At 32.0% G+C, this 20,166-nt stretch overlaps 2 protein-coding genes across 2 annotated transcripts; one reads left to right on the plus strand and one right to left on the minus strand.

Moving 5' to 3' along the window:
* The first annotated feature begins 11,527 nt into the window (after positions 1–11,527).
* LOC112720751 (expansin-like B1) lies at positions 11,528–14,283 on the plus strand. Its single transcript, XM_025771806.3, has 4 exons — positions 11,528–11,716; positions 12,140–12,246; positions 12,792–13,106; positions 13,834–14,283. The coding sequence occupies exons 1-4, from the start codon at positions 11,581–11,583 to the stop codon at positions 14,029–14,031; spliced, it is 756 nt and encodes a 251-aa protein (XP_025627591.1). The 5' UTR covers positions 11,528–11,580; the 3' UTR covers positions 14,032–14,283.
* Positions 14,284–14,444: 161 nt separating this feature from the next.
* LOC112720750 (histone-lysine N-methyltransferase, H3 lysine-9 specific SUVH6) lies at positions 14,445–17,456 on the minus strand. The gene is made up of 2 exons (XM_025771803.3): positions 17,180–17,456; positions 14,445–16,967 (listed from the first exon to the last, which is right to left on the minus strand). Exon 2 carries the CDS (start codon positions 16,864–16,866, stop codon positions 14,710–14,712), a length of 2,157 nt encoding a protein of 718 aa, XP_025627588.1. The 5' UTR covers positions 16,867–16,967; positions 17,180–17,456; the 3' UTR covers positions 14,445–14,709.
* Positions 17,457–20,166: the final 2,710 nt, after the last annotated feature.

Raw genomic sequence — 20,166 nt, forward strand, 5'->3', positions numbered from 1 at the left:
TCTCTCTCCTCCTTTCTCTCTCTCTCTTCTCTTTTTTTTTTTCTCTTTTCTCTCCCCCTTCCCTTATTTCTCTCTCCTCTTCTCTCTTTTTTTCGCCCTCCTCTCTCTCTTTCTCCTCGTTCTCCTCTTTCTTTCCTTCCCTTCCTTTCTCTCTTTTCTCTTTCTCTCTCAACCTTCTCTCACTCTATCCCTCTTCTCTCTCTTCCCCTCTTTTCTCCCAAAATAAGATAGAGAAGGTTGAGAGAGAAAGAGAAGAGAGGGAGAAGAGAGAGAGAGAGAGAGAAAGAGGAAGAGAGAAGGGAGAAAGAGAGAGAAGAGAGAAAGAGAGAGAGAGAGAGGGATATAGAGTGAGAGAAGATTGAGAGAGAAAGAGAAAAGAGAGAAAGGAAGGGAAGGAAAGAAAGAGGAGAAAGAGAGAGAGGAGGGCGAAGAAAGAGAGAGAAGAGGAGAGAGAAATAAGGGAAGGGGGAGAGAGAAATAGGAGAGAGAAAGAGAGAAAAGGAAAAAAAGGAGAGAGAGAGAGAGAGAGAGAGAGAAAGAGAAAGAGAGAAGGGAGGGAGAGAGAGAAAGGAGGGAGAGGAGAGAGAGAAAGAAAATGGGAGAGGAAAAAGAGGGAGAGAGAGAGAGAGGAAGAAAGAGGGGGAGAGAGAGAGGAGGGAGAGGAGAGAGAGAGAGAAAAAAGGGGAGAGCAAGGAAAAGGAGGGAGAGAGAGAGAGAGAAAGAGAGAGAGAGAAGAAGAAGAAGAAGAAGAAGAAGAAGAAGAAGAAGAAGAGAGAAGGGACGACAGAGATTGAGAGGAAGGAATTGGGAAAAAGTGGGAGAGGAGAGAGAGAGAGAGAGAGAGAGAGAGAGAGAGAGACGAAGAGAGATGGGAGGGGGAGAGAGGGGAGGGAGAGGAGAGAGAGAAAGAAAGGGAAAGAGAGAGGGAGAGAGAGGAGAGGGAGAAAGAGGAGGAGAGAGAGAGGAAGAGAGACGGGAAGGGAGAGGGAGAGAGAGGGGGAAAGAAGAGAGAGAAGGGAGAGATAGAGTTAGGAAGAGAGACGGAGAGAGAGAGATAGAGAGAGAGAGAGAGAGAGAGAGAGAGAGAGAGAGATGGGAGGGAGAGAGAGGAGGGAGAGGAGAGGAAAAAAAAGGAAAGAAAGAGAGAGAGAGAGAGAGAGAGAGAGAGAGAGAGAGAAGAGAGAGAGAGAGAGAGAGGATGGAGAGAGAGAGAGGAGAGAGAAGGAGGAAGACAAAGAGGAGGGAGAGGAGAGAGAGAGAAGAGGAAAAAAGAGGAGAGAGAGAGAGAGAGAGAGGAGAGAGAGGAGGGAGACAAAGAGGAGAGAGATAGAGGGGAGAGAGAGGAGAGAGAAGGAAAAGAGGGGGGAGAAAGTGGAGAGAGAGAGGAAAGGGAGAGAAAAAGTGAAAGGAGAGAGAGAAAGAGTATGTAAAAACTAATTTTAGAGTTTAAATAAAACCAGTTTTAATTTGGTTTAAAACTAAACTGAACCATAAAAACTGGTTTTTAATAAACTGGTTTTCATAAAAACTATGGTTTCAGTTCAGTTTTTTATTTAAAAAAACTGGTTTATTTACAACAGTTTCAGTTCAGTTTCAATTCAGTTCAGTGAAACCAGTTTTTTTGCACACCCCTACATATGGTGGTACAGCTATATCATTGAGATCCATAAAACAGACGATTGCGGCAACATCCTCTAATCATGCTGAAATACTAGCGATACATGAAGCTAGTTGCGAGTGTTTTTGGCTCAGGAGTTTGATCCAATATATTCTGTCATCGTGTGGACTGATTGATCATAAGATAGCTCCAACTGTCCTGTTTGAAGATAATACAACATGCATTGCTCAACTTAAGGGTGGATACATCAAAGGCGATAGAACAAAGCATATTTTTCCCAAATTCTTCTTCACTCATGATCTTCAAAATCAAGGGACAATTGATGTCCAATAGATCCGCTCAAGTGACAATCTGGCAAATTTATTTACAAAGTCACTCCCAAAATCCTTTTTTGAAAAATTGGTACATCAGATTGGGATGCGTCGATTTCGAGATATTAAATGATGTCGACAAGAGGGGGAGACTGTACTCTTTTTTCCTTGGTCAGGTTTTTTTTTTATTGGATTTTTCTTGACAAGGTTTTTAATGAGGTAGTTTCCATCACAAAAGATATTATACTCTTTTTCCTTTACTAAATTTTTTTTTCTATTGGGTTTTTCTTTAATAAGGTTTTTAAATGAGGTATAATCCTAAATAAACATCTAAGGGGGAGTGTTGTGATAAGGATCAACGTGGATGTCCATTCTTAAAAAAAAATGAACTTAAATAAAAGTTAGAAATAAGGACTCCATACATGTATAAATAGGACGGAGTATATATCTGATGCATTATACACATCAATAACAATATTCTCTCTCTTTACATACGATACTATATATATATATATATATATATATATATATATATATATATATCACTTCTATTATATCAAAATAATTATATTAATGAACATTAATACTAAAATTTTATATTTATATTTTTTTATCTTATATTTATATCTTATTTATTTATTTATTTTACAACAAATTACAATTTGTCCAGCTTGACTAAATAATGAATCTGTTATTGCGCTACTATCACACGTGGCTGCTGCTTGTTTAACTAGTGGGGGTGGATCTTGATAAACAACATTATTTTTTAGCATTTAAGATTTGTCTAAGTAAGTGTTATAAACTATAAAGTAATAATATTCAAAATCACCATTCTAAAGGCCGTGTACTTTCAATCTTCAAATTCTGGAGAGAGAGGGAAAAAAGTTTCACCAGTGACTCTATACTATAGAAAACCTAATTCAAAATTAGCAAATTTTACTTTTTTTTTTTTTTACTAAAATTAAAAGTAAGATTCGAATTCGCGATTTCTTAGATAAATATGAAAAAATTATGTCATTTGAGCTATAGCTTGTTGGCTAGCAAATTTTACTTTTTTTTTTTATCAAAAAAGTTAGTATGAAATATGATCATAAATATATTTGAATTATACTATGGCGGCTAGGGATGAAAATGGGTTGAACCAAACTTAACTTCGACTTTGAGTCTGACTCATATTATAAATTTTATGAGATAAGTTTAGGCCATTACTTTTCGTAATTTTTTTTCATGTTCGAGTTTCGTCTGCTCAAAATCTAACAAGTCCATGAGCATATTAAAAAAGCCTATTTCATGAATTAGGGTTTAAAACAATACACTTAAAAGATCTAAATTGGCATTAAATATATTCTAAAATTTATAATTCATAATTTGTAAAGCATAATTCATTTATATATTAATCGTTAGTCACATATCATAATCATATTTACAATTTATAAACTTTTTCTTTTAACAAAAAAAAATTATAATCTTAAATAGTCAAGTCTTGACTATTGATTTTTTTTTTGTTTTATTTTATATTTAATAAAACGAGTCGAGCGAAGTCTAAAACGAGTTGGATCACGAACTCCCATCAGGGCCCACTTTCATTTCTAACTATGCGACTTTTATTCATACTTGTAACATTTTTAGATAAAAATGATCTAACTACATAATTTTTTTTTAAAAAAAAAATAGGAATTAATAGGTATATTTTCAAAATTGATCAGTATGTTGAACTAAAAACTATGAACGTTTAAAAAGCTCAAAACTTTGTTAAGAAAAAATCTAAGAGTTAAAAATATGAAAAATTAGCTAATGAGTATCTTAAGAATATTGATTTCTTTTATGAATTAAATGGGACTAGCACTCAAAAACTACGTGCTCAAAATAAGACCGAGTAAAGAGACACCTCTTAGATCATCTAGGACAATATTAATGAGTTCAAACTAAGGTGTATCTATAATGTTGGTTAAAGAGATAATAAAGTCAAAACGTTAACTTATGCTAGATATTTTGGATGTTTCCTTAGCTTTGGACCTCATTTTTGTTGTTATTTTTTTTGGTATCCTACAATATCTCTTAATTTAGCACACTAAAAATGAATTTATTGTAAATTTAAGTTCTATTTAAAAGTCTGTTACTGATTAATAAAAAACCACATGCACAAAGTATGATTTGAATCCTTGACACTTAAATAGATCTTCGCTGCTAACTCACTCGACCCATGAAACTACTTAATACACATCCCAAACCACAAATAATTTTGAAAACTTGAGAAACAACCTTATCAGCTTTACATGTTTAAACTCCACCATATTTCAATCTTGCTTCATGTTATCTAAACTCTTTAAAATTTTGGGAAATGGATCAAATTGGACGAATGAGACCACTGACTCTTCTAAGAGATACTATACAAGTATTGAACTAATATGATTTAACACCCCATATGCTTCCACAATATCCATACTTCACATCTAAGAATATTTTTTTTTAATTTGAGTATTAGGATCTTTTTGTAGGTACCTTACTGATAAAAGGAGCTATCACTATACCGATTGGAAAGTCTTTTCAAGATTCTTTTCAAACAAATTTGTTGCTCATGTAATCTGCTGAACACCCAGTATTTAATGTTTTCATAAATTTACATTACTTTATTAGAAAGGTAAAATTCACCTAATTATTTTGTAGAATGTATATTTTATCAATTTGATTATTGAATGATAATAATATATAATGAAAATTATTTATACCACATTTTACTGAAATCAAGAAGTCCGCAATATTTCTATTGTACTTTGCTTGAGAGCATCTTCTTTCTCTAAATGTTGGTCATCAATGTCCTTAAATTTTGATAGGATATTTTAATAAAATTTTTCATCTAAAAAAAGTAACAGGCGGAATTTTTTATAAAACTCATTTCAGTGTCTTTGCTGATATGTTAGATACTTGAGGTCTTCTTTATTTTCTTTGTATTGGTAGAGATTTTACTTGACATAGAAAAACTCATGGATGTTGGAATATTGCTAAAAAATTTGATAGAGCAATTTCGGACGTTTTTTGGAGGTATCCTTTTCAAAAGCTTATTTAAAAGTTTTATCTAGACTTTATTCAGATTACTGTCCCATTTTTCTTAGATGCTTTGGTTTGGTAGAACAAAAAAAAATAGACTTTTCAGATTTTAACAAGTATGGAGTACTCATCCTAATTTTAAGATAGTGGTACAACAGACATGGGGTAGAAAAACGTCTCAAATAATTCAATATTTAGTTGAAGTATAAAAAAGTTTGTTGGAGTTCAACAGAGAGACTTTTGACAATATCTTTGTGAAGAAGCGAAACTTGAAAAAGAAGATTGATGACATTCAAAAACAACTTGAGCATTGAAATAGTCTATCTCTCAGAACAAAGGAGAAAGAGTGTTTTGATGAATATAATGTTATTCTGCTTCAAGAAGAGATGTTGTGGGCTCAGAAATCAAGGAAAAAATAGATTTTTTTGGGTGATAAAAACACAATTTTTTCACACAAACACTTGTGAGAAGAAAATACAACAAGATTCATGACCTATTTATCAATGATGGAACTTGGGTAACGGAGACGGATATCCTTCAAAAAGAAGCAAGGGCATTCTCTCAAAATCTTTTTTGTTCCACAAAAAATATAGTGTTAGACAGCATGGATGAGTATCCATTACCTTTTCTCCCTCATGAAGCATGTGAAACTTTAACAGCTCCTATAAAATTTGAAGAGGTGAAGTCAGCTTTGTTTAGTATGAGTCCCCTTAAGGCTCCAAGACCTGATGAATTCCAAGCTATCTTCTTCAAGAAATATTGGAGTATAGTGCAAAAATATGTTTGGACTTCAGTTAATAGTGCTCTTTTAGGTGCTACCATTGATTCTTCAATTTTTGAAACTTTAATTGTTTTAATTCCGAAGATTAGTGCTTCAACTAGTTTGAATGAGTTCAGACCTATCAGTTTATGCAACATGATTTATAAGATTATTACCAAGGTCTTAGTTAATAGACTGTGCCCCTTTTTAACTGATATTATTGGCCCGTTACAATGTGATTTTATTTCGGGTAGAGGTACTACAGACAACATTATAGTTGCTCAAAAGGTCTTACATTTTATGAAACGTACCAAGTCCAAGAAAGACATTCTAACCTTTAAGATTGACCTTGAAAAAGCTTATGACAGATTTAATTGGAGATTCTTAGAATAGATTTTACAGCTTTTTAGTTTCTCTACTGCTACTATATGCCTTATTATGTTTTGTGTTCAATCATTTTTTTTTTATCTATTATGTGGAATGGCTCCAAGCTTGAAGGGTTTTTCCCTTGTAGAGGTCTTAGGCAAGAAGACCTATGTCCCCCTATTTATTCGTTCTTTGTATGGAGCGATTAGCTTGTCTTATTAGTAAAAAAAGTTAAAGATAATTTGTGGGAATCGGTGCGGTGTCTAGAGGAGGACCTCAAATTTCTCACCTTATGTTTGCTGATGATCTACTTCTTTTTTGCAAAGCAACAAAATCAGAGGATCAGCTTGTCATGAATGTGCTTCACCTCTTTAGCAAGGTTTCAAGGTTGAAGGTGAATGTGGATAAATCAAAGACTCTTTGCTCCAGAGGTATTTCAAATAAAAGAAGAGACTTATTTACTAGCATTTCGTCTATTTGTTTTACTCAAAATCTGAAAAAGTATTTGGGGATAAACTTGAACTATGAAAGGGTTAATAAAACTTCTTTTCAAAGAGTTTTAGACAAGATTGCTTTCTTTGCTGATTATGTCTTGCAATAAGATAAATTCTATGATGCGTCAATTCTTGTAAAAGGAAAATATTGAGGGGAGATGGCTTAGCTTGGTTAATTGGAAAATTGTTGTTACTCCTAAGAGGTACGATGGTCTTAGTGTCAAGGATGCTCGTTGTGTTAACATTTCTCTATTGAAAAAACTGGTTTGGCATCTTTTATATAGCAAAGAGAAGCTCTGAGTTCAAATGATGATATTGGATTAATCTTTCTAGTTCGACAAATGAAAACCAGAGGGCCCTTTGACAGTGAATGTTCCTTATATTCATATTAGTGATTTAGATTTTAAGGTGCAAGATGTTTGCAGGCATTGTTGTCAAACTCTCGAGTGAACTCGTAAAACTCGTACGAGTTTACGAGTTTAGATATGGAATCGAGTTGACTCGGGTATAGACTCTATCCTGAGTAAACTCGGATATACTCGGCTAGACTCGGTCAAACTCGGACAAACTCGTGAGTCTAGGACTGAGTTAGCGAGTTTGTGTTTTTCTTCATTTTTGCTAAAAAAAACGTAAATTTGAAACAAAAAAAATACTTTTTTTATTAGGGTTACGATAAAAATCCTAAAGAATGAAAGAAAACTCACTCACAACTCATTCATCTGCGTCGTTTCTCTCAAGTCTCACTTTCTCCATGTTCTGCCGCAGTCGCTGTTTCCCGTCGAGCTGCCGTTGTTCGCCTGCGTCTGCTACCTCTGCTCTGATTTGCGCCATTGTCTTTGTGAATTTTACCTATGTTGCCCTCTGCTTTGTATTTCTTTGCATCTCCACTATTCACAACTCCATCATACTATCACCGTTCACGAGTTCGACTACTTCTCCTATAGTCCTATCTCTGCTCTGGTTTGTACCGTCGTGAAATCTATGACTATTTGTCGCTGTCATTTCGTGCTGCTACTGCACCCTCACCACTGTTGCCTGCTGCACCCTTGTCTTCAATCTGCCGTTGCTGGGACTTTGCCCCTTTTCTTCTGTATCATCTATTTTTTGTATGCCTTTTGCCCTTTCTTTCAGCCTTTGCTTCTTGATTTTGTTTTGTTTTTTTTTTTTTTTGCTTTTTAAATTTTATTACTTCTAATTTTAGCCTATTGCTTATTGTTTATGTTAAATGGCCCAATCCTTCATCCATTCATGTCTGATTAGTAATTAATTATTTTGATTAGAGTTAATTTGATTATTTGATATTGTTCAATGTTTAATTAAAGATTTAGTATTACAGATTTAGAATTTTTAATTTTGTGTGTTCTATGTTGTATTTGTATAAGAATAATTATAGAAGATTTGAATGTGTATTTTAAGGTATTTGTTATAATGTATGCTATTATTTTAATTTATTATGTGTTTTAATATTGATATTATTAATTTTGAAGGGTTAGAATTGAGTAAATACACATTATGTGTATATATATATATAAGCTTCGTGTCAGGTGAACTCATACGAGTCTACGAGTTAACTCGCGAGTCGAGTTTAAGTCAACTCTACGAGTTTCTTTAGACTCGCGAGTTTGACAACCTTGTTTGCAGGGATGACAGATGGTGTATAGAGAAGTGCTATTCTTCTATTCCTGATAATGTGCGGGTTGAGTTCAGCAGATATAATCCTATTGCTCAATGTGGACTACAAGCTGGTTGGATTTGAGAATATTCTAACTTTTATACAGCCAAGAATGAATATGACTGGGTTGCGCATAAGATCTTTAATTGACAGCATAACAATAATTGGCAGTGGATGTGGAGATTAAAAATTCGCGAGAAGATCAAATTTCTTGTGTAGCCTGTTCTTCATGAAGCTTTGCCTACTGCGTCTCTCTGAGTTAAAAGAGATATTGCTAATTTTGATATTTATTCTCGTTGCTACAATGGAGTGGAATCTATTTTTTATTATTGGTGTGACTGCAGTATGGCTAAAAATATGTGGCATAGGATCGACTTTTCTTCTCAATCTTTTTTCTCGAACTATAACTTAAAGGATTTGTTTGCTTTAAATATTAAGAAGGATAATTCTCTTTTCTTGTGTGCTCTGTGGTGGATTTGGCAAAGCCACAATAATAACATTTTCAATTTTAATCAACCTTGATCTCCAACTAAGCTTTAAATCCTTATATATAATTCTTGTCAAGATTTCAACAACTCGGTTCATGCCCGAGAAGTTGTTGCCCCTCCTTCTTTATTGATTGATTGGGTAGTTCCACTAGTGAATAAGTTTAAGATAAACTGTGATGCTAGTTTTATGGAAGATATCAGTTTAGGGAGTTTTAGTTGTATTATCAAAAACTCAGCTGACAAGTGCATGAAATGTTGTGCTAGTCCTCTTCCATCTAATTCAATTTTTAAGGGAGAACTTTTTGCTATTTGACGGGATTTAACTCTGACTTGAGAGAGATGGGTCTTCGTGATGTCATTTGTGAGACGGATTGTCTCGAGACTGTTCTTCTTATACAAGTTACAAATGCCTTTGTTCATGCCTTGGATAAAGATATTGCAAAAAAAATTCAACATATGTTAGTTAGAGATTGATGTGCTTATCTTAATTCGATGCTGCATTCTGTTAATATTATTGTTGACTCCTTAGCCAAAGAAACTGTAAAACCTAATGAGCCTTATAAGGAATAGACTACTCCTATCGAAGATATTAAATGGCTAATCCAAAAGAATTTAAAAAAAAACTTTCAATTTTTTAATTGAAAGGTTTGTTGTTTTTTTTTTAATTCTTTGTCAGACACCCAAATTTTTTTTAATAAATATGTAAACTGAAGAATTTTTTGTTTGTGTATTTTGGACAAATATGTTATATTGGGTTTCAAGTGTATAAAAAGTAAAAACAAATCACTGATATAAACTATAATAAATAGAGAATTGATTGATATTTATTTAATTAATAAAATATATAATATTTTTTATTCAATAAAAAAACGTTTAAGGATAAATCACACAATACTAGTAATTGCATAAAACATCTATATATACCGAAATAGAAGAGGGAATTGTGTAATTGGGAGTATAAATAAACATTACATATGCTATATATCCATTTTTTTTCTTGGTAGCTATTATAGTTGTGCATTCCAATTATTCGTATAGTATTATAGTATATTAAAAGACACGTAAAAGTCACAATAAAACTAAAGTTAAAATACCGATATCCCTTTTTTTGTTTTTTTGACACACATAAGCAGGACGGATCCACTTATATAAGTGTGGGTAAGCGCTTCTACTACAATTTAAAATTTTATTGAGTATATAATAATAATATTTATTTATCTCTATTAAATTATTAAATTTGACCCCACATCAATTTTCGACATTTGATAGCCAATTTAAAAACTTCATATTAGATATTCATTATAATGATCAATTTTTAAATTTAAATAAGATTGGTATTCTTTTTTAGAAATCGACTCGAAAGAATATTATCTATCCATTTGTGTTTTTTCTTTTAAAATTAGCTTTAGTTTTTTCATAATAACTACACTAATTGAATGAACTTTTTCAACTATAAATATCATCAAGAGCTAATTTGTATAAAAGTTGAGTTTTAAATGACTGTTTAACGACATATACAAAAAAAAGATATTTTAATTATATTGTCAAGATTTCAAAATATGAAATATAAAAAATTAAATTTTAAATTATATATTATTATTTAAATTACTATTTTAATATTTTAATTTATAATTAGATATTTTAAAACTTAATCATATTTTACAATAACAAAATATAATTATAACAACAATTATGCTAAGTATACATAAAATAATCATTTGTACAGAATAAATTTTAAAATATAAATTTTGAAATACAAAATACATATTAAAGTTAAGTTAAATGATATATGTATTTAAACACAAATTTATAATAGATAATTTGATAGCTAATTTTTTATATAAATATAATATTTTTATTATAAAAATTATTATAATGTTATATATATTTTGTCCCCACTATCAAAATTTTTTGAATTCATCACTGCGGATAAGGTGGCTGTCAATATGCATGTTAATGGTGGTTGGGGTTTAGAAATGGATAAAAATAATCCCTCAAGATAATCATATCATATCATATCAACTTTGCGATGGTCTACATGCATATGTACATGTCATGGTTTTAATTACGGGTGATCACGGATCGAGTTGATTTGAATTTAACGTGGAATTAGAATCGAACCAATACAATTGTAATTGGTTTGGTTTGTTTATATTTTTTTTTTTTTGTATTCAAACCAAATCAAATCGATTAAAAATAGATTGATTCGATTCGGGTAATTGGGTATTCGATAAAACATAAATTCATAAAAAAATTAAAATTTTTATCTTAAAAATTCTGTAAATACAATAAACATGTAACATTAATAGAAATAATCCAAACATGTTAAACACTAAATACATTAAAAACTAAATCCATTAAAATCCAAACATATTAAACACTAAAGACATTAAAATTCAAACATATTAAAAGGCATATATATTTTAAATTTTTATTTTTTTATTTAATTAATATATGATCGAATCTACGGATTGGTTTGAATTCGCATCTCCAGAACCATTATTCGAACCAATTACTAAAGAGAGTGGACGGTTTAGTTCGAATTGGACTTAATTATCTATTGATTTCAGAACCAATTTAATTAGTTCGGTTCAAGTTCGGACAGGTAATTGGATACCCGCGACCCGTGCTCACCCGTTAGTTCCAATCCCTTTCCAAAAGTGGACTAACACACTATAACACTACCCCTGGTTTTACCTTGACCCAAAGTCACTATAAATATATGACCCTCCAATGTTTTGATTCATAACTCATTATTAACCCTTCTATCACTAAAGCTATTCGTTCTTGCTTCTCATATATACTTTATTTGCATTATCAAAAATGGAATTTAGTTTAAAGCACCAAGTTGGGCTTATGTATGTCATATTACTCTTACCTTCGCTATGTAGCTCACAGGATTCTTTCACTGATTCCAGAGCAACCTATTATGGCAGCCCTGATTGTTATGGCAATCCAAGTACAATTAATTTATTTAGATACAAATGCATTCTAATATGTTAATTTAGTTGAAGCAACGTTTATTTTAAAGTGAAAACTCAGGTGCAGTCGACTTGATTTGAAGTTGATAACGAAGAGCTGTTAGATGAAAATTTAGTCAAATCAGTCAAATTATCTAACGACTCTCAACTATCAATTTCATTTGAAGTTGACTGCACTTGAGTTTCCACCTTATTTTAAATAAGAAAGAGTACCATTTTCTCAATAGCAACTAGCAAGAGATAATTTAAGAATTCTATTTTTGTGGAAGTGAAATGTGTACTATCTAATGTCAGAGTTTGGCATAACATTATTATATTACTTTAGCAGCATCACATAGCAATCATTATATACATGTGATTACTCATTTGATTTATTTATAAATATAAATATATATTTATAGGGGGAGCTTGTGGCTTTGGAGAATATGGAAGGACGGTCAATGATGGCAGTGTTGCAGCGGTGTCTAGGCTATGGAGGAATGGAACTGGCTGTGGTGCATGCTACCAGGTACTCTTCTTTCTCTTTTTATTTAGAAAAAGTTGCTTTTTTCCATTCATATTACAAATCTACTAGATATATATATAGAGAAATTAACATGTGTGAGTCTCTCTTTTTTCTTTTTTCTTTTTTTTTTTTCCTCTTGCAATGAATACACTCTGTATTTTATGCACAATTTGCTATTTATGTGAGTGTTTCTCTTATAAAAAATGCATAACTCATATGGATTACCCATTAGATGGTGCATGAGTACAATCCAAATAGAATTTATATTTCATTCAATAATAAATAATGGCATAAATTGATATATATGATACTAATATTTTAATCAATAATTCTAGACGTACATAAAAGAAATAACTTTTAAATCAGTCATTTATATAAAATATATATTAAAATATAAAACATACGTTGAAAATAAGTTAAATACACTTATATTTATATACTAATATATAATGACTGATTTTTTCATAATATTTTTGTATTTTAATAAGTAATAATTGAATTAGATATTTGATAAGATTAATCATAAATTGATCATGATGATGATTCAGGCAAGGTGCAAATTAGAGCAATACTGCGACGAGGAGGGAACCTACGTGGTGGTAACAGACTACGGCGAAGGAGACAGAACAGACTTCATTTTGAGCCCACGCGCCTACAAGAAGTTGGGACGAAACGATGAAGCTGCAGCAGAGCTATTCAAATATGGTGTGGTTGACATTGAATACCGAAGGGTCCCTTGCAGATATGAAGGCTACAACATTGTCTTTAAGGTCCATGAACGAAGCAAGAATCCTGAATACTTTGCTGTTGTCATTCTCTATGTTAATGGTGCTTATGATGTAACTGCTGTTCAGTTGTGGCAGGTACGTAATTACATATATGTTTTAATTTGGCTCTTCAGTAATGTAGCGATATCTCTCTGTTGAGATATGAATTTTGTCATTCATATTAATATTAATATTAGTTAGAGTCTTTATGATCCGGCTTCACCTCAAAACAAACTTATTATATTTAAAGTTTTTTAGGTTTTAAGTTTGAATCCATGTGTTTTGAAGCTAGATCTAAAATATATTTTTACTAGATATATACTACAATCAGCCACTAGTATAAAATACATATAAAAATATATTTTTAATAGCTGATTTCAGTGTATACATATTATTTCTGTTTAAAATACTTTTGGTTGATTGAGCATTCTAACTAATTGATATTATATAATTATTATTTGAAGATTATATAATAAATTGTAAGATTTTTATATATAAATATGTTTTACATCACAACTCACATATTTTTGCATTGAAATTATTCATTTTCATTGATTTACGTAAATTATTCATTGGAATTAATTTCTAATTCTAAAATTTAGTTAAACTATATGTAATACTTAAACTCATGTATGATCTAAATGCCGAGTTAACTTGGCTTGTCGTAATCATTTTTCAAATTATTATTGAATAGGAATTGATGTCTAAAAAATGGCCTAATAAAAAAAAGCCTTACTTATGAGAACGCACCCATTAAACTACTAAACTTGTGTTCTTGCTTTGATTTTAATTAATTTCTTGATTATGTGGTGGAATGGAGCAGGAAGATTGCCAAGAATGGACAGAAATGAGGAGGGTTTATGGGGCAGTGTTTGATTATGCCAACCCACCAAGTGGTGAAATCAATTTGAGGTTCCAAGTGAGTGGCAGTGCAGGTATCTATTGGGTGCAATCCCAGAATGCTATTCCTAGTGATTGGACTGCTGGAGCTGCTTATGATTCACAGGTTCAGCTTACTTAAAAAAAAAATAAAATAAAATAAAATAAAGAAAAGAGGAAAAACTTTTGGTATCTTATTGTTGAGATGCCAGGATCAAGATAACAAATCGATAGGCACTACTAGTATTCAATTGTTTACTCTTAAGGATGTTGATGTTAATGTTACTAGTGTGTCCTCTTTGTGTTTAGGGACTAGAATAAATGAGGATTCATGTACTTTTCTTATGAAAAATTCATGGAATATGAATAATATAAAAGCATTAGCTTTTCTCCTTTATTGCTGTTTTGCTGTAACAAATAAATAATTGCCTTGATGTTGTTTTAAGTTAATTTGATATTGACAGGTAAGGAAGCTGGTAAAACATTGGAGTTCATAAAGGGTAAATTTGTTCAACAGAAATGCTATTTTGCAATCTTTGAAATAGTGACCAAGTCTTACAAACTACAAATAGATTGTAATTTCTGAAAAATGAAAATTTGTAAATTGTGGATTCATGACATCTGATGACAACAAATGGTAAAATCACAAAAATTGCTGCATCAGCCATATTGTCTAAGCTATTTGTTCAATCAGATATGTACATAAAAGAAAAAAAGATCACTCAAAATCAACTTTTCAACTGTAATAAAATTTCAATAAGAAAGCTACGGTCACTTCTCTAGTCTATACTTCATTGATTATCCTAACTAGGCCTTAAAATCAATACATCCTACCAGTGCATTCCATGGAACCACAATAGCAATTCTTCCTCTTGATGTTCCCATGAGAGTCAAAAACCTCATCTATCTTGTAATTGTAATCATAAGTCAACTCTTGCAATGGTGGAATATTTTCAGTCGCAAACAGCATTATGTGGGGAATCCTCTTATCATCATGATCATAAAGCACACTCTGTGCATACAGATTAGGTGAGCAACTATGGTTGATGAATCTTCCAACATTACCATAGTGTAAAGCATCAATGGTGAATCCACCATCCTCCACAACTTCACAAGAAGAATTTGAGTGTGCATCAGGCATAACCACTGAGAGTTCATCCCAAAGGGCATGGCTCTTTTGGTTATTATTGCCGATATCGAAAAGATACTCATCATTGTCAACTCTTTCTTCAGCTTCATCCTCTCCAAGAAGCTCCCCCAGATACTCGCAGATAAAACTCCCTGAAGGGATTGAATTCAATGATCTCACACCCCAACCTCTTGAATCGGTTTTGAAGACTTCGAGTTGGAACTTCACGCCATGTTGGCTAACTCTATTGTGGCATGTTGAAGGGCACTTGCAAGAAAGTCCACACTCGTAGATTAGAGGCTTTGCTTCTACAATGGCCCCATCATGGTTGAATGGGATATCACCACCATTTTTCGCAGCACAAGGACATTTTTCTGATTCTGAACATGTTCCAACACAATTACAGCCTTTCCGAGGAATAGGATTGCACCAATTTGGATATATCATTCTTGTAACATACACAAATGATGGAACATTTTGGTCATCTATGGTGTTGAGAGCATGAATTGGAATGAGCTCTTTCCCATTTGAAATGTCATGAACAAATAGACCTTCTCTATCTCTCAAATTTTCAGATTTCTTTACTTCTTTCCAAGAAGGCTCCGGTTGATCTGGGATCCTTTGCAGCCGATATCTAAGAACCGGCGAACCGTGCGGCCCATCATCCTGCCAACAATTCTCAACCACATATTGTCCATCATAGACATATTTCTTACCCTTTCCGTGCATTGATTCAGTGGCCCTTATCACCCTAACAGGATTCTTTTCGTCAATGCTGTTCCTTAAAGCACGGTTGCACTGCTCAAGCTTCTGATCTTCGACTTCTTTATCAGTATTATTTCCAACCAAACTTGTGTATATCAAGACATTTGAATCATCTAACTCGTCCTCATAGCCTCCCAATGTGATAACACTCATGGCGAGGGTCTTCCCATTATGCATAACATAATCTATGTCGCTTTGAATCCGCTGATGAAGACCAACCATGGCAAGCTCTACCCTATACTGAAATTCGTCGCCAACTTCAACCCCAGGGACAGATCCCAATATCCTGTTGGTGTTAAGATATTTCCCTTTGCCCATAAGGATCTCAGCTGCTCGTAAATCAACACTCCTAAAGCTACTTGCCTTACCTTCTAGCTTCGCTTCTTCTTCGTGTACAAGCTTTCTATAAACTGCCTGAAAAAGGCGCAATGTTTCCCTTACCTTATTTCTAGTCACACTTGAATCATTGTCCTGATGACCATTGAAATCAATCAAATCATGTTGATCAAAGGCCGGATTCTTTACCTTGGAACCATGTGATTTGTTGACAACTTGAAATTCATCAATGTTTTCAGAATTGTCATTCCCCTTTTTCTTCTTTAAAGGCTTCTTTCCCTTTTTTCTTGCAGCATTCCTCCATGGACATTCAGATTCAGCCATCAGTGCTAGCACCACCCTGCGAGATGAAACCCTCAAATTATAAGAATTCATTTGAACCTTATCCCGGTTGCCATCCTTAGGAACCGTAACACATGTTCGAATTACATCAAGCTCCTTCTCTTTTTCTACACCATTCCCACCAGAATCACCTTGAACTAGATCCAGTACCTTTCCACCATCACAATGAACATTCTTTTCCACCTCCTCTTCTGCATCAATTGCTGTTTCACCCTCACCTTCACTAAGATGTGAAGAAGCATTTGGTCCACACAATGGAGGAAAGTCCCTAAAAGCTGGAACCCGCTTATAGTGGTTCCCAGGGACAACCTTTGCAGCATCACCATGTGCGGTTCTTGAAGGGTTTGAGCCACACCCTTTCGGGAAATCACGGAAGGCAGGAACTTTGTGCCGCTTATCCACCATCACTAGTTTCTAATCTTGACAACAAAATCTTTTTTTTTTTTTTTTTCTCAATACAGGAACTTTGGTGTCACTCAATTCGGTACCCAAACTCCACCCTGTTCCTGATTATCAATACAAAACGATCACGGAATATGAATTAATATAAGATTCTTTCTTCTCCTGGGAGAAAAAATAGTAAAGAAAATGTATCAAATATTCCAATAGGTATCAATCAATTGTGCTTCCTAATTTCCCGTAATAACAACGTAAATAAAGAACATGATTTATTCATTTATTCATTTATTATAAGTAGAAATCAAGAAAGAAAGGGAACCTTCCAAGTTGCAGTTGCCGTGTGCGCAACAGAGATTGAAGTGAAGTGTTGTTTTGTGTGTTTTTTATATAGAAACAAAGGTACACCGATTTTATGCTAACAACGGAAACAACTTTGAAATGGAGTGTTAGGCATTGCTTCGAGTTCGAGGCAATTAAGTTCTAGAATATTCCCTTACTTGCAACGACGTTGGTTACCGTGAAAGATGGAGCGCAACATGTATCCTATATGGTATCAGTCCGATTCGTAATGAGTTAGATAAGATGTATCATCATCCGAATTTTAAAAATTAAATAATGAGTTATTTATAATTTATTAAATTTATGGATAATTTTATTTAAAAAAAGTTATTTTTAAAAAAAAATAATTATATTAAATTTTATAATTATTTAAATTTAAAATTTATTAGAATTTATAAAAAATTTTAAATAATTTAAATTGAATAATTAAAAATTTTGATTAATTTTATGAATTAAAAAATTATTTATTTATTTCTAATTTAAAAAAAGCAGCTGGGGTTCGAACACCCATCCCTCTAAAAGATAAAAGGTAGCTACCTCCACCAGGCAAAATATTACTAATATATATGCAAATTAAAATATATATTAATATCTTTCGTTAAATAATTTATTTTTAATTAATTTATTTTAATTTTAATTATAAACTCACTCATTTTTAAATTAATTATATTTTTATTTAACAGTAATTATAAACTCACTTATTATTTTTTTATAATTATATAATATCTATTAATATTATTTTTCAATAAATACTTGTAGTATATAATAGTATAATAGATATCAACTAATTAATAAATTATTAAAATTCGAAAATAATACTTATTTTAATATAAAAACAAAATAAAAATATTTATAATAGAGTAAAATTAACAAAATACTTATTGTTTTTGTTCCATATTATTTAGAATAGCTAGATATTTTTAAAATATTAGTAAAAATATGTATTTTAAATTTTTAATTCTAATTTTTTTACTATATTTTATTTTTCATTTACATAGGACCGGGTTAACCGGTTCAACCAGTGACCCACCGGTTGAACCAGTGATCCAGTGACCCAGTAGCCTGACCGGTTCGATCACCGGTTCGGTTCTGACAACTATGCACATGACACTAATCCTTCCCATATTCACACGCGTGTTTCACTCTGACCACTTCCTCACACATAAAAACACGCTACACACGCGCAGAAGGAAAATCAGAGAAGAGAGAAAGAGGCTGAGAACCTACAAGGACAATGTTCTCACCTTCCTACAGATTTTATTTTATTTTTTAGTGATAGGTTCAGGAATCCTTGGCGTGAAGCCGCAACCGATTACAGATCTTTATGTACATATGTATTCGCATTTTCTGTATTTACTTTAGTCTTAGATTTATCCCCTAGTTTACTATTTTGGTTTTTAGAGGGGTAGGACTTGTATTTGAGAATATTTGAATAAGTCTATGTATATAATGCTATATGAATATATACCTATGTGATTAAGTGGTTTAAAGTAAAGACTTTTCGTTTTTTGAAGTAAAATTTCGGTTTGTATTTGCGAAAATTCAATATTAAATAAATATAGTATGAAATTAAAGGAGTAGAGATAGGTAATGCCTGAACTTTTAGTGCGATCATAAGGTTAGAATCCAAAACGGAGTTAGACTTCTATCCTAACATAAGATTAAATAAATAAGTTTTCAACCTAATTCCAATATTACTTTTTCCAAAACAATATTTCGAACATAGTTGTAAAAACAGGACCGGACCGACCGGTTCGACCGAAAAACCAGTAAACTGGACTTTACACCGGTTCGGTCTGAGGTTAGGACCGTTCAAGATAGAGAACCAGAATGAACCGGTTGAATCCGTAACGAACTGACTAAAACCGGCCAAATTCGCTGAAAATCGGACCGAACCGAACCGTTTGGTCCCAACTGAAGGCAAAGCTACAATGCATCTGGGTTCTGCAAGTCTACCATGCTCTCCATAAGCTCCAGCATGCCAAGTGTCAAAGTTGTGTGGTTTTTGGAAAATTTTCCAAAATAGCTCTCAAAGGGTTCGAACTGCTCACTCCAAGGTTGCAAGAAAGACATTCTGACCACCAAGCTACCTTGCTTTTTACTAATACATATCCAAATTATAATACATATAGCAATTTTCTATTTACTTATATTCAGTAAATTTTAATTTTAAAGTCATTAATTTTTAAATCAATTATATTTTATTTAACTATAAATTTTATTATATATATATATATATATATATATATATATATTAAAAAGATAAATAAAATTATTAATCATAATTTATTTTTTCTTTTCATGATTATACGATATCTATTAATATTATTTTTTCAATAAATACTTGTAGTATATAATAATAGGTAAAGACTCACATACCGTTATCTTCATATGAAGTTGATAGTTGAAAATCGTTAGAGGATATTTAGTTAAACTTGTCAAATTATCTCACTATTTTTAAATATCAACTTCACATGAAAATTAACTGTATGTAAGTTTTTACTTATAATAATATAATAATACAATAAATATAAATTAATTAATAAAGTATTAAAATTTGAAAATGATAATTATTTTTATAAAAATAAAATAAAAATACTTATAATAAAGAAAAATAATTATATTTTACATAATTATTTAATTATACCGGGTTAACCGGTTCGATCAGTGACCCACCGGTTGAACCAGTAATCCAGTGACCCAGTAACCTCACCGGTTCGATCACCGGTTCGGTTCTGACAACTATGATTTCGAATCTAAAATGGAGTTAGAATATTTTTCAACAATTCTAAATCTTTAGGAATTAAAAACAAAAACTCAATCATGAAATAGATCAAAGCATAAACCTCAAATAATGCAAACCACTTAAATTAATAATTTATAAAAAGATAAACAGATCTCCTAACCTTAACCGAGGAGATTAGTGACTCATAATGTGCTAGAAAATAAAAAACAATGAAATGAAAA

This window comes from Arachis hypogaea, chromosome 11 (assembly GCF_003086295.3).
Source record: "Arachis hypogaea cultivar Tifrunner chromosome 11, arahy.Tifrunner.gnm2.J5K5, whole genome shotgun sequence".
Classification (NCBI taxonomy): Eukaryota; Viridiplantae; Streptophyta; class Magnoliopsida; order Fabales; family Fabaceae; genus Arachis; species Arachis hypogaea.